The following is a 15,864-nucleotide window of genomic DNA, read 5'->3' as shown; positions in this document are numbered from 1 at the left end:
TTAGATTTTAGTCTGGGCTCTCTCACTAAGTTTTAGGGCTTGGCAATAAGAGATTACACAATTTCAACATGTACTATCGACTGAGAGCACTATCTTCCCCTTTAGTGAACTGCAAAGGCAATACGGACTTGGGGCACGGGATGTGTTTCCTTGCCTTCAGCTGAGACATTACACTACACTAATTCATTGCTAAAGATTTCACTCTACATGTGACACAAAAAATAGATTAATTTTTCCATGTAGAGAAAGGGAAACTATCACAGTGTAAGAGAATTACAGAATTTGGGCTCTAAGAAAGATGTTACTTGTCTCAAGATGGTCAGAAGATGGAGGGATTCATCTGTCTGCTCAGGCATTATTGACTTGTTTTGGGGAATCAAACTCTGTGTCCTCTAATAGTTATCTCCATGAAATGCAATTTAAATTTTTACACCGGGCATTTTTTTCCCAGGCATTAGCGTTTAAGGCTAATTTGGCCCCCACCGCAACTTGCCTTAAATGCAGTCTAGCCAAAGGAACTATTGCGCATTCTTTTGGCACTTTCCAATCATATTTTCCTTTTGGAAGCATGTGAAGTGTTACATTAACTTGTTACATTGCACCATCCCATTAGATCCAGAAACTCTATTATTCAACTTAGGCTATCTAAACATATTTGTACGAACAGTCATAGGCAGTTGATTAGGAAATTATTGGTGCAAGGGAAAAGATCTATACTTTTAGTCTGGAGGGACATGGTATTTCCATCTTTTTCGCAATGGCGTAATGCCATGCATGATATGTATGTGGAATCACTTGCTGCACAATCTTCAAAGTAAGGTCTAAATTCTTGACCGTGTGGGAGCCCTATTTAAACATTTCCCATAGAGCTCAGAGTCTGATCCTGAGTACCTTTATAAGTCAGTTCTTTTTCCCTATGTTGCGTTTAGTTTGAGGGACTGGTGAGGTCTTGGGAGTGGGGACAAGGGTGAGGGGGATTCTGGGGAATGTCATATGTTTTCAAGTGGGACTGGCGTATCAGACTTCAACGTCTGCCTCAGTATGGGCATTAGTTTCTGTACCAATAAAGTTCTGTAGATGTAAGGGAGGGGAACTTTGGGGAGAAAATAATCTGTTTGGTTGTCTTTGCTATGTATAATTTGTTCTTGCATACAATAAAAATATTTTCCATTGAAAATCAGGTTTTACATCTTAAGCTTGCTTTGCCATTTCTGCTATAGGCAAAGATGATTTCCACACAATTATTCACTTTTGTAATTAGTGTTATTGATTACTGCAATGTGATATTTGTTGGTCTCCTGTTTCTACAATTCGCCTGCTTCAATTACTGCAGAATTCTGCTGCTCGGTTAATTTCAGGGGCCAGTGGATGGGACCATGTATCCCCATTATTAATGTACTTTGGCTGCCAGTTAGTAAGTGCATTAAGTTTAAATTGGCAATGCTAGTTTTTAAAGCTTTAAAGGTTGAGGGTTGTTCATTTTTGGCAGTACTTTTAAAACGATATGTACCAGAGTTGTGAGGTTTTCATGAAAGAACAAGCACTTTTTTTTTCCCAAAAAAAGCCCCAAACATGTGAGATTGAAACTTTTTTTTTTATAGCATTGAACACTTGAAATACTTTTGTAATGCACACAAAACTCACTTTATTGTAATAAATTGTAGCGCTCACAGTTAACTAAAACAAGGTCTGACAATTAGTAATAACAGCCAGTTCTTCATTCTCTATATTGTCAGCATTGTCATCATATATATTTTCATTGAATCGCTTCAGCATATTACTACCTGGCAGGAAGCTGGTATAGCAAATTCCCTCATGCACTTCCCTGGCACACACTCATTCCCCTCTCCCACCCCCTACAAACACGTCTTAAATTCCCTCATGCTCGTTCCCCCCTCCAAGCACATCCCTGGCCCCCACACACTGATTCCCCCTTCCAAGCACATCTCTTGCCCCCACACTCTCATTTCCCCCTCCCAACATACTAATTCCTCCCCTCCTGATATCTGGCTGTAGCTGCACAGTGTGAAGATTCCTTTACTGTTGCTTGCTGCCGTGCTGCTGGCCTTCCCATTCCAGGTCTGCCCACATGCGATGCTGTACATGCTGTGCTGGACGGACGGTGCTGGGTCTGCCCACAAAATGTGCTCGTGTCGTGTGAATCAACTTGGTTTGCAGCTCTGCTCTGATTGGCTTACTGCTGCAATATAGGGATATGGTGCTCCTGCTATGGACAGGCTTCATCACAGCAGCAGCCAATCACTGTAACATCAGAGCACAAGTCCCGCCCAACAAGCCCAAAAAAAGTGACTTGCAGAAAAAATAGCCCAATTTAAAGCAACCCATGAATCAGGGGGGAAAAAACCCGCGAATGACTACAAAAAGAAGCCCAATCTTGCGGTAAATAAGCAAGGTTGGCAACACTGATATGTACCTACCCATAACTTGCGATCCTGAAATAAGCAGTTGTTTGAAGTTCCTATGGTTAAAACAGGTACAGTTAATGGAAACTCAGAAGCAAGCCTTTTTTGTGGCTGGTCCACTATTGTGCAATACCCTTCTGGATGCAGTAAGAAATATTGATAGTTTTAATATTCTGAAAGCAATTGAAAACATTTTTGTTCTTACAAAATGTATAATTTCCTAGCATGTAGCCAGATGGACTCAGGACCAAAAGGTTATGCTCCCCTGCCAGCAGATGGAGATGGAGTAAGGCTGTAAAGCTGACGTCACAGTACATATACCCCTGCAGCAACCTCAGCCCTCCAGTATTCTCCATCTCCAGCAGATGGTGGACGTTCCTCTCCTATGGGGATTGCTCTACTTTTTGGAAGGAGAAATTCTACTTTCTAAATTTGAAGAAAATTGAGCCCCGCTCTCCTGTGGGGATACCTAAAGATCTTGTGATTTCCAAGATCCCTCAGAGGTGTGCCTTGGTCCGGTAGCCAATTTCCAGTGTGGACTTGCTGCTTAGGCAGCTGAAAGGTGGAGGGTGCGGGAAAGCAGAGTGCGGCGGTGACTGCCAAAGCCCTCTCCCCCGCATCTGGAGACAGTCTGTACTCGGCTGGTAAGCACTGAGCCCAGGTAAGTTTAAAAAAAACCAAAAAAAAAACCCAGAAGATTTACTTTCCGATTCAGAGACAATTGGAGGGATTTTCAGTAGGACTCCCCCAGGTCTCCTTGCTCGGTGCACTTTACCAACTTAGTTCCCGCACCCGTTAGGATAAGGGGAATTGGGCTTTCGAGTGGGTTGAGCAGCCCCAGGTGGGCTAGGCCCCGATGTAGGCTTGGTCTGCACACTGTGTGGTAGGCCAAGGTGGTGCCATCTTGTGCGCGTTTCTGTGCGGCATGTATTGCTCTCCACAGGACGTCTGTGCACGCGTCCCTGCGCATGATATAGGATGAGCTGTAATGATGGGCTGTGCGTGCATCTCACCACGCCCTGCCTAAACACTCGAAATTTGTGCGCATAAATTTGTAAGTGTAAGCCGATTGAATGCACAGCTACCACCTAAGCACCTTGCTCTCTGCACTGCTTGTCATATTAGAGCTTCACAGTCTGACCTGGAGTCCAGCTTATGTTGACACTGTGAGAAAGCCCAAGGAGAGCTGACCTCCTTGTACTTTGCTGTGACGGGCTCCTCCCATTCGGATGGTGGGTTGGTCACATCCTTAACTGGAAGTACGCTGGATCTGAGTATCCCCTTGAATGGGTCATATGAGGGAGGGGGGAAACTCAGCTGGACCCACCTCAGTGCCTCCTGGGCTAGGCGTGGACCCGGCTGCCTTTTCTTGTGTGGAGTTTTTCCAGGAGCTACCCGGCTGCCTCACTTGCCTCTGTCTAGACGGAATCGCAATCGGTGACCCCTCCCTCTCCCATTCTGATTGGCAGACCCCGAGGCATGTCTTACCTTACCAAGGGTATCCCTGGTAGGGACCTGGATGACATGGATGAAGAGGAGGTCCCAGATTCCTTGGAAGATGGGGAAATCCCCCTTGTTTGAACCATATTGGACCATGTTACTTTTTTTCATATAGACAAATTGCCAGCCCTTGCTTCCCAGACCCTGAAGACACTGGGAGTTCCTCGGGCAGATTCTATGATGGAAGCAAAAAAGAATCCATTTCTGTTTTCCCTGCGAAAAGCCTCTTATTTTATTTATTTATTTATTGGTTTTTAATATACCGCCGCTCATCAGAGATATCACGTCGGTGTACATAGAACAAAATCCGCAATTGCGTTTTACATAAAACAGTAAGAAAATCAACTGAGAAAACTTTACATTAAAAACTGTTAAATGTAACAAAAACAAAACAATTTATAAAATATAAGTAGATATATAATGATAATATTATATAAAGTAGTTATAACATTACAATTTATAACAGAGTCAAGGGAGAATAAGGGGGGGCAAGGGAAGGAGAGGATAAAAATTTGGGTAGGGGAGGAAAAGAGAAAGGTGTGAGGGGAAGGGATTATATACAAGTGGGGCTGCAAATGAGCAGCCCCACTTGTTGCGCCCTCTTGCTACTTTCCAGTGATGGATGCAACCCAGGAGTTGACTGATCTGGAATGGGATGCCCCAGAGCCAAGTTTTTAAAGGGGGCTGGGCCTTGGAAGCCCTATACCCTCTGGACCCAGCGGTAAGAGAACGTTTGTTTGTCCCTAAAGTGAATGCACTGGTTTGTGCCATCTCTAAGCGAGCAACTATCCCAGTGGAGGGAGGTGTGGCCTTAAAAGATGCATATGGTAGACGGATTGAGTCTATCCTTAAGCCTTTGATGCAGTAGCAATGACATTACAGATTGCTTTTTGTTGCGCCCTGGTGGCTCATTCGTGTATATTTGTTTCTCACAGGATAAGCAGGATGGTAGTCCTCACATATGGATGACATCATAGGATGGAGCCCAATCACGGAACACTTTGTCAAAGTTTCTAGAACTTTGACTGGCACCTACTGGGCATGCCCAGCATGGCACTAAACCTGCAGCCAGCAGGGGTCCCCCCCTTCAGTCTTCTTTATTCCGCGCAGCAGTAGCCACGTGGGTTAAGGAGCTCCACAGAGATTCCTGACAGGAATTTTCCTCACGGAATTACTAAAAACTTTCATACCCCACAGGGGTCCCTCCTTTGAAATTTTGACTCCGTGGTACTCTGGTAAGTTTTTTACTTGGTTTCGATAGATTCCCATCGAGTTTGGTCCTCGCAGCCTACTGGCCGTCGACCGTACCGCAGCTAAATTTTTCAAAGGCCATGGCGTCGGGGTTCCATCGGTGCCCGGACCGCACACATCACACCATGTCCATTACAGACCCGCATAAAGTCTGTGTAATGTGTCTCGGGTGCGAGCATGATGTCCTGACTTGCACCAAATGTGCCTTAATGACACCAAAAGGTCGCAAGGCCAGAATGGAGAAAATGGAACTTCTCTTCCGTTCTCAAACTCAGACGCCGTTAATTGTGTCGACGTCGTCTGAATTGGCACAGTCTACTTCACGCCAGTATCGGCCACTGACCATCTGGCGTCGACGACTTCTTGGCCTTAGACGACTTCTACTCCAAAGCAGGACCGAGGGGATCGTAGAGAGAAACATAGACATTGACACCGACACCGCAAGTCTCGGACCATCGAGGAAGGAAAATCTTGGACCTCGCCATCGTCGGAGCCGCCATCGAAGAAACCCCATCCAGAAAAGGCACCGACCCTTTCTGCGACTGGGTCACCGAGGTACCCCTCACCCGGACGGGTATCGGGAGCCGCGACTCCGCCTTTTAACAGTGGTCCCTCCGGCTATGCCTCTGCTGCCTCCTTCCTTTCCGGAGCCGGGGCTGCTTGCTCCAGGTCTCCGTGAAGAACTGGACCGGATGGCTCAGGAGGCCATCGATAAGGCGATGCACAAACTCCAAGTTCCTCCGACACCGGTGCCGATTGTAGAACCGACCACAGATCCGATTACGGCAGCACTGGCACCGCTGCTCTCGAAGATGGAAGCACTTATAGCCGCTTTTCCACCGATGGATCCTGGGTCACCGATAGCTCCGGTGCCTTCCCCGCTTACCCTGTCATCGGGAGGGGAAACACCGTGCCGCATTCCTCCATCAGGAGTTCTTCCGATGCCTCAACCACTGATGCCGATGTGCCCATCAGCGCCACCAATCCATCCATCGATGCCCTCGATGCCTTCGGAACCTAGACCAGGACCTTCAGGAATACCATCGTCCTGTCCTTCTCAGGCTCCTAGAGGGGCAGGTCCTGATCCCTATGACACCTGGACCGACGATTCTTCTCAAGACACTGATGACTTGCCATCACCACCTTCTCCTACTAAAAGCAGGAAGCGTTCTCCTCCAGAGGACCTATCCTTCATAAATTTTGTGAAGGAAATGTCTGAATTGGTTCCCTTCCAATTGCAGACTGAACAAGATGACATCCATCAAATGATGGAGCTGTTACAATTCCTGGATGCTCCAAGGAAATAACCTCCATCCTTATTCACCAGGTTCTTTTGGATCTCCTCAAAAAGAACTGGGAACACCCTGGTTCTGTTGCTCCAGTCAACAGAAAAGCTGATACCACTTATGTGGTCCAGTCAGCCCCAGGATTCCAGAAACCTCAGCTGGATCACAATCTGTGGTTGTAGAATCTGCCCAAAAAAGGGCAAAAAGATCAAAACCCCACTCTTCCTTTCCCCCAGGTAAGGAACAAATTCCTGGATGCCATTGGCCGGCGTGTCTTCCAGGGATCGATGCTTATCTCTTGGATCGCCTCCTACCAGCTGTATATGACCCAGTACAACAGGGTCTTATTCAAGCAGATACAGGACTTTGCAGAGTCCCTACCTCAGCAATTCCAAGAACAACTTCTAACCATAGTACACAAAGGTTTTGAGGCAGGGAAGCATGAAATAAGATCATCTTATGATATCTTTGACACCGCTTCCATGGTATCTGCAACTGCTATTTCAGCAAGAAGATGGGCCTGGCTTAAGTCTTCGGACTTGCGCCCTGAAGTACAAGACAGATTATCTGATCTGCCCTGCACAGGAGACAATCTGTTTGGGGAACAGATTCAGTGGACGGTGGCAGAACTCAAGGACCATCATGAGACCCTTCGCCAGCTCTCTCTGATGCCCTCTGAGTATTCCTCCAAACAGCCTTTCAGGAAGGATACTAAAAGGTCATTCTTCCGTCCAAAGAAGTCCTATCCACCACAGTCTAGGACTCGTTTCACAAGACCTTTCCAAAAGGCCCAGTCTCGTCAACCTCGTAAACAAAATTCGGAAGCAGCTCCTCAGCCGGGCCCTGCTTCCGGTTTTTGACTCCTGCATAGAGAGCAGCAGCCAGTTTCCACTGCCTCAGATACCAATGGGAGGTCGATTTATGCCATTTCAACAACAGATGGCACAAAATCACCTCAGACCAGTGGGTCCTTACCATAATCTCTCAAGGTTATCGCCTGAACTTTCTCTCCATTCCACCGGACTCCCCACCTCTACTGGCTTGGAGAACATCCTACCACTCACTACTCCTGGAGCAGGTCATCTCCCTCCTCAACCAGTACCTTACTCTCAACAAGGCCTGGGATTCTATTCCCGGTACTTTCTGATCCCCAAAAAATCGGGAGTCGTTCGTCCAATTCTGGACCTAAGTGCCCTTAACAAGTACCTCTGAGAAAAGTTCAAGATGGTAACCTTGGGTTCCCTCCTTCCTCTTCTGCAAAGAAGAGACTGGCTCTACTCTCTCGATCTCCAAGATGCGTACACACCAAGTACCTCGTAGTAGTAGCAGCCTTCCTCAGGACTCAAGGTGTTCATGTCTATCCCTATCTAGACGATTGGTTGATCAAGGCTCCCACTCAGCAAGCTGCTCTGTCATCCTTACGTCTTACCTTACTCTGATTTCGCTAGGATTTCTCGTCTACGCAAAATCCTGCTTAGTCCAATCTCAAACTTTATCATTCATAGGGACAGACTTGAACACCTTGCAGGTAAAGGCATTTCTGCTTTGACAGCAAGCTTTCACTCTCATCTCACTCTCACACCAGCTACAGTCTCGGTGCCGCACGACTGCACGCCACTTCCTCATCCTACTGGGACACATGGCGTCCTCAGTACAGGTTACCCCAATGGCCCGCTTGGCCATGAGAGTCATGCAGTGGACTCTAAGGTCACAATGGACTCAGTCTGTCCAACCTCTATCAGCCACTGTCCACATCACAGACTCACTCCCTCAGTTTCTAGCCTGGTGGAAAAATCAGATCAATCTCCTCCAAGGCCTGCCCTTCCAGGCTCCAGACCCTCAAATAATTCTCACCACCGATGCTTCCAACCTTGGCTGGGGAGCCCATGTGGCCGATTTGCAAACACAAGGAACTTGGTCTCCAGAGGAAGCCAAACAGCAAATTAATTTCCCTGGAGCTTCAAGCAATCAGATATGCTCTCAGGGTATTTCAGGATCACCTTTCCAATCAGATCATCCTGATTCAGTTGGTCGGCCAGGTGGTACATCAACAAACAGGGAGGGACGGGCTCCTACCTACTGTGTCAGGAAGCTGCACAGATATGGGCGGAGGCCCTCCCATTCGATGTACCTCAGAGCCACCTATTTGCCGGGAGTGGACAATGTGTTGGCGGACAACCTAAGTCGCGCTTTCCATCCACATGAGTGGTCCCTCAACCCCACAGTAGCAAACACAATATTCCAACGTTGGGGTCATCCTCGCATAGACCTCTTTGCGTCACCTCAAAATCGCAAGGTAGAGAACTTTTTGCGCGCTCACTCGCAGCCAAGAGATGCGTCCTCCCTCTCATGGGCAGCCGGTCTCCTATATGCATTCCTTCCACTTCTCTCGAAGACTTTCGTGAAGTTACATCAGGACAAAGGATGCATGACAGCACCTCGCTGGCCTCACCAAGTGTGGTATCCAATACTTCAGGATCTCTCCATTCGCAGGCACATTCCCTTGGGAATGGACCCACTTCTGATCATTCAGAACGACGGGTGCCTACGCCACCCCAATCTTCAAGCTTTGTCCCTGACGGCCTGGATGTTGAAAGGTTAATTCTTCAGCCACTTAACCTTTCGGAGCCAGTTTCCCGTGTACTGATTGTTTCACGGAAGCCTTCCACGAGAAAGTCTTACCTATACAAATGGAACAGGTTTAAGTCATGGTGTTCTTCTCAATCCCTTGATCCCTTTACCTGTTCCACCACAAAGTTTCTAGACTATCTCTGGCACTTGTCAGAATCAGGTCTAAAAACTTCCTCCATCAGAATGCATGTCAGTGCGGTGGCTGCCTTCCATAAAGGGTGTCTGATGTTCCTATTTCAGTACAACCCCTCATAACACGTTTTCTGAAGGGCTCGCTTCACCTCAAGCCTCCACTGCGCCCTCTGGCCCCTTCTTGGGACCTCAATCTGGTTTTGGAAAGGCTCATGAAACCACCATTCGAGCCTCTCCAATCCTGTGATCTTCGCTTTCTCACATGGAAAGTGATTTTTCTTTTGGCAATAACATCTGCTCGCAGAGTTAGTGAGTTGCAGGCCCTAGTTACCTATCCACCTTACACTAAACTTCTGCAGGACTGGGCAGTACTCCACACTCACCATAAGTTCTTACCTAAGGTAGTATCGGAGTTTCACATTAATCAATCCATTATACTACCTACCTTCTTTCCCAGGCCCCACTCCAATCCAGGAGAACAGGCTCTGCATACCCTTGATTGTAAACGTGCTCTAGCATTCTATCTAGACCGTACAGCTGCCCACAGGTAAAGCACTCAATTGTTTGTCTCTTTCCATTCCACCAAATTGGGGGAGCCTGTGGGTAAGCAGACTTTCTCCTCCTGGTTAGCGGACTGCATATCCTTTTGCTATCAGCAAGCGGGCATTCCACTTCAAGACCGTGTTAAAGCACACTCTGTGAGGGCCATGGCGACTTCAGTAGCACACCTACGCTCAGTGCCGCTTCCTGACATTTGCAGGGCTGCTACCTGGAGTTCTCTCCATATATTTACAGCCCGTTATTGCTTAGACAAAGCTGGAAGACAAGATTCCATCTTTGGCCAATTTGTCTTGCGCAACCTTTTTACAGCATGGGTGTAGCTTGCTTATTGCGGCGGTTACTACCCCTACTACCCCTAACTAATCAAGCTAGATATTTCACTTGGATGCAGCTCCATCACTGCTTTCTACATTAATGGTGGGGGTGGAAGGGAAATAGAACCAAGAGCTAAGAGAAAAAGATAAGTATGAGAGAAAAAAATGTGTGAAGCTTGCTGGGCAGACTGGATGGGCCGTTTGGTCGTCTTCTGCCGTCATTTCTATGTTTCTATGTACCAATACCCTTCCACTTGCCTGTCAGGGTTCAGGATGCCCTCTACCAAATTCCTTCCCAATCCTTGTGCCTATTGCACATCTTGGGTACATTTGGTGCATTTCTCGGACATCCTCAGCTCAGTACTCACCCATATGTGAGGACTACCATCCTGCTTGTCCTGTGAGAAAGCAAATGTTGCTTACCTGTGACAGGTGTTCTCACAGGACAGCAGGATGTTAGTCCTCACGAAACCCACCCGCCACGCCGTGGTGTTGGGTTCGTTTTCTTCTTTTATTTTTCTGCACTTCCTGTAGCTTTAAACAAGACTGAAAGGGGACCCCTGCTGGCTGCAGGTTTAGTGCCATGCTGGGCATGCCCAGTAGGGGCCAGTCAAAGTTCTAAAAACTTTGACAAAAGTGTTCCATGATTGGGCTTCATCCTATGATGTCACCCATATGTGAGGACTAACATCCTGCTGTCCTGTGAACACCTGTCAACAGGTAAGCAACATTTGCTTTCTCAGGAAGAGGAGGACTCTATGGTGAATTCCAGAGCGGTTATGGAACCCTCTAATCCAAGAGATTACGGGTAAGTGTTCATCCAGTCCCTCGTTTAGGATATCTGGAATTCAGTGATTATGGTTGGTTGAGTATAGTTATGGTTATCTGTTTTTAATCATTTTTTAATCAAGTATTTTCACTAGTATGTCCAGGGGTATATGTACTGTGATGTCAGCTTTGCAGCCTTATTCCGTCTCCATCTGCTGGCAAGGGAGCATACCCCATTGGTCCTGAGTCAGTCTGTCTACACTAAGGAAAACAGTTATCAGGTAATTTCTCAATTTTTTTAACGTTTAATATTAAATATTGTTACTGATGGTTTGAAACTGTTTTTAAAATATTATGTAATACTGTATACTTTTGTTGTAATCCACCTAGCTTGGATTTCTATTATAGGCGGAATAGAAATCATTTTAAATAAATTAAGCACTTTGTCTTCCGACCTGTTTTTTTTTTTTTTTTCCTTATTATTCATCTTTAATAAAATTGGATCTGTACTCTCTCCTCACTAGGTAACTCTGAGACTTTGGATAGCTGTAAGCAGTATGAAGTGATGTATTCCCCATCTTGTGAAATGACAAGAAATGGCACTGGAGTAGAGGAGGCAGCTGCAAATGGGGTGGATCTAGTGCAGGAGGAACTTGGATACCAGATGTATGAGGCTTTTGGTGAGTAAGATGCATACTGACCTTAAAATGTTCAAAGAACAAGATGTTCCTTAATCTTATAGGGCAGGAGACCTGAACCACTGGGCTGCCACCAAGGCATATGCTGTGTGTAGTTTATAATGTAGTGTGTGCAGGGCCGGTGCAAGGGGATTTGGCGCCCTAGGCGAGCCTTCTTCCTTGCGCCCCCCCCCCCCCCCCCCCCCCCCCGGTCTCGGCCCTGACTCCTACCTCATTCTCAATCACGCCCGCTGACTGGGGTTTTCTGGGTCGCGAGCAGATTGGGCACTGCTTGCGGCCCGCCAAATCTCCACTCCTCTTTGCCACCACTTGCGGCCCCATATGGCTCGCACCCAGTGGCGCACCAAGGGTCTCCGGCGCCCAGGGGCCAATGCATTTGTGTGCCACAGAAAATCAGTGGCAACTCTAGACAGAAGAATTTGTTTTGGGTGGGGGGGGGAGCCAAAATGACATTTCTTCATCTCACCCACCTCTATAGCATGGATCCTGCTTTAAAATTGGTTATAAAAAAAAGTGTTGTTAAAAAAAGTCCAAAGGGTCCTCTGCATTATTTTAAAAAGCTGGCCAGTTTCACACTTCTAGTAAAACTACTATAAAATTATTTGATAGCCTCATTCAACTAATTCTATATGGATTATGAGAGTGAAGTCTGGAATATATAGGAAGGGACAGAATGTCAATACAAATCCTGCACCTCCAGTTCTGTATCTCTGTGCATCCACTGAAATTCCCCCAAACAATGGAGCTTGGATGTTTCCCTTACAGCTCATCATATTAAAATATATTTTCAAATTCTGGTGTCACCTCACAGTAACAGCAGCACAAACACCTTCCACTGCCAGACACATTGTGAACTAACACAAAGCACCGCAAAAAAGACACCCAAAATCTATACTGCAATCCCATCATAACATAACAGTAATAACACCAAGGACTCAAACAACAATACCCTACCTGTGAATAAGCAAGGGTAAATATTACACTGGGTCCTAGAATACCAATACACCACCTACTGAGGAAACAAAACAAACCCGATTGCTATAGATCTCTATACAGACACTATATGATAGCAGAATCTCTCATCATGGTCACACACACAGAGCAGAGACAGACCCTCACCAAATACAGAATACAAAATAAAGGAGCACAAATTAGAAAAAACTGAAATGGAAACCCCAAGAAGCCAGACTCTGTGTATTAGCAATGGAAAAACAGAACAACCATTCCTCATAAAACAAATAAAATCAAGAAACAAAGCATCAGTTATAATAGTAAAACCATACTAATAAAATATTTTAAAACTACTGATAAATAGAATTTCTATTAATTAAAATCATATATATTTTTTACAATTTCCCAAACACCAATAAAATATTTCAAAACAGTACATATATCAAATAACACACAATAATTAAAACTAATAAGGATTTTAAAAAGCCCCTGCTGTCCATACATGGGAGCTCTTGATTTCCAGTCACCCTGATATTGTCGAGGATTAGGAGGTTATCCTCTCTCTCTCACACATACTCACATGTCCATTCTCTCTCACACATACACTGTCACATACATACACATTCATGCTCTTATACCCAACCATAACCTCTCGCTCTCACAGACACTGACACACTCAGGCACTCTCTCCCCCTCCACACACACCCCCACACAAACTCTTACTCCCCTGGATTTTCTCATACACACTCATGCTCTCACTCTCACTGGCTCCCTCACATACACACAAACACACACTCCCAGGCAAGCTCCCACTCGTTCTCACACAGACACACACACACACAGGCAAGCTCCTAGTCATTCTCACACTGAACCCCAGGCAGGCTCCCATTCATTTTCACACCACTCCCTCCCCATCCCCCAGGCATGCACACATTCAGTCTCACACACACAGACCCCCAGGCAGGCACCAATTTATTCTCACACACACACATACACCACAAACAGGCAGGCACCTATTCTCAAACATACAAACCCCAGGAAGACACCCATACATTCACAGACACACCCTCAGGCAGGCACCCATGCATTCACACACATACACCGCCAGGCAGACTCCCATTCATACACATGCACACAATAAAGGCAGAGACCCCCTCTCTTTCTTTTGCCAGCAACCTCAGAGCCTCTCTCATTCTTCTGCTGCCACTGTCACTGCTGCTCTATGGCTATTGCGGAGGTGCTGATTGCTGCTATTGGCACTGAAGCCCATTCTGCTGCCTCCTCTGTGCAGGCCCCATGGGCTTCCAGTTCCTCTATGCTGATCTCGTACATTGTGAGATCCGCATAGAGAAAGTGCTACTCTTGCACATTCCCAAAGATTACATGTTCCAATCAGTAAAAAGTAATTTATTTCCTTTTACATTTGCTGTCTGATCTTAGTTTTCTAATCGGTTGGTCACAGGCTTTTTTTTTTTTTCCACCTTCCCTTTCTTATTTTTTTGCCAATTCCTTTTATAACATATTTCTTTTCTCTCCATCTGTCTGCTTCCCTCAAACACACAGTCAGGTTCTCATTCTCACATGCTTTCTCTCTCTCACATACACAGGCACTCATTCTCACATGCTGTCCCTCATACAATCATTTATACACAGTCTCTCTCTTGCACATGCTGTCTAACTCTCACTCCCACATGCTGTCTTGCTCAAGCACAGGTTCTCACTGACACATGCTCTCTCTCATACAATCATTCCTACACACAGGCTCTCACTGTCACATGCTGACTCACACACACAGGCTCTCTCTCACTCCCACATGCTGTCCTGCTCAAGCACAGGCTCTCACTGTCACATGCTCTCTCTCATACAATCATTCCTACACACAGGCTCTCACTGTCACATGCTGACTCACACACACACACACACACACACACACAGGTGCTCTCTCTCACTCCTACATGCTGTCTTGCTCAAGCACAGGCTCTCACTGTCACATGCTGTCTCACACACACAGAGGCTCTCCCATGCTGTCTCTGCAAACATTCAGGTCTTCACTCCCACACACACACACAGTCTCTCAACTCATCTCATACATACACACTGTACAAACCCTCAGTCTCTCTCTCACCTCTGGGCCTCCTCTTCACGGGCCACTGCAGGATGGGCTCTGCAGCGGCCCCGGTCTTCTCGAGCCGCGCTGATCCTCTTCTGCACGCGGCTGATGCTCCTCCTCTTTCCTGCCCACGCGGCTCCGGCAACATTTTTCTTCCGGGGCCGCGCGGGCAGAAAGGAGGAGGAGCACCAGCCAATGCAGGAGCTTCTCCTCCTTCCTGCCTGCGCGGCCCCGGAAGAAAAATGTTGCCGGAGCCGCGCGGGCAGGAAGGAGGAGGAGCACCAGCCAATGCAGGAGCTTCTCCTCCTTCCTGCCCGCGCGGCCCCGGAAGAAAAATGTTGCCGGAGCCGCGCGGGCAGGAAGGAGGAGGAGCACCAGCATGCTTAGACGCGACTGTACCACGGCCCCGCCGATCTTCTTGCTGTGTGTATCCGGCACACAGCATAGCAGTAGTTCACCGCTCAGCCGCCATTGGGATGACGTCTACCGGCGGCCATTGGCCATCAGCGGCTCGGCGCCCCCTAATGCTCAGCGCCCTAGGCGATCGCCTAGTTCGCCTAGTGGTTCCGCCGGCCCTGAGTGTGTGGGTTGGTGAACTAAGACTGCAGCTTAGGATTTAACAGTAGTTCTAACCTTTTTGAAGATGCATTGGCCTTAGGCTGCTTGTTCTGAATTGGTAAAGATGCAGAACTTTTGACTTCCATTCCAGTTCACTGGTGATGGAAAATCACAATGACACATTGAAAGTGCAGTCCAGCAAAACAGTTGGCTAGAGCCTTTAGTTGATGGATATGAGGGGGAGGAGAGAGCAAAAATGTTTTCTACTGCACTAAATCTATTGAGATTGTGCAACACAGTTTCAAATTTCACCAGTATTTCTGACAATTAAAAGTAGCCCATAAGTCAATTATGTATAGTTAGGCCAAAGGCAAGTGTGTGTGTATCTAGTTTCCATCAGTAGCTATGTCTCATGGTCGATTATATTTTACTTTTGAGTTCAGTCTCGGCACTTGCCTTTTTTGTTTAAAATTTATAGTTCACCAAAGCTACCAGGAATACTCAGCTAGTCATCCGTCTTTATTTCTTTTTTTTTTTTCAATTATCTCTTTATTAATTCTTAAAAAAAACCTTACAAACATAAATCATATTCTCCAACATACATAGACAATCTTAATAAGAAATAACAAATTCCAAATAACCTTAACATAATTTTAATCTCAAACCTTTCTTACTAAGAAC

General features: G+C 46.5%; 1 protein-coding gene across 5 annotated transcripts in view; it reads left to right on the top strand.

Annotated features, from left to right (window-relative positions):
- LARP4 (La ribonucleoprotein domain family member 4) overlaps positions 1-15,864 on the top strand; it is a 182,159-nt gene that overhangs the window by 33,999 nt on the left and 132,296 nt on the right. For all 5 annotated transcript variants that reach the window (XM_029594991.1, XM_029594988.1, XM_029594986.1 and 2 more), the window contains one exon: positions 11,391-11,546. In XM_029594991.1, coding sequence (XP_029450851.1) covers positions 11,432-11,546 — 115 coding nt within the window. In that variant the 5' untranslated portion in view covers positions 11,391-11,431. The remainder of the gene's footprint in view (positions 1-11,390; positions 11,547-15,864) is intronic.

The sequence above is a fragment of the Rhinatrema bivittatum genome, chromosome 3 (genome assembly GCF_901001135.1).
Source record: "Rhinatrema bivittatum chromosome 3, aRhiBiv1.1, whole genome shotgun sequence".
Lineage (NCBI taxonomy): Eukaryota > Metazoa > Chordata > Amphibia > Gymnophiona > Rhinatrematidae > Rhinatrema > Rhinatrema bivittatum.
Note: the sequence above shows the minus strand (reverse complement) of the source record. Positions and strands in the feature narration are given on the sequence as shown.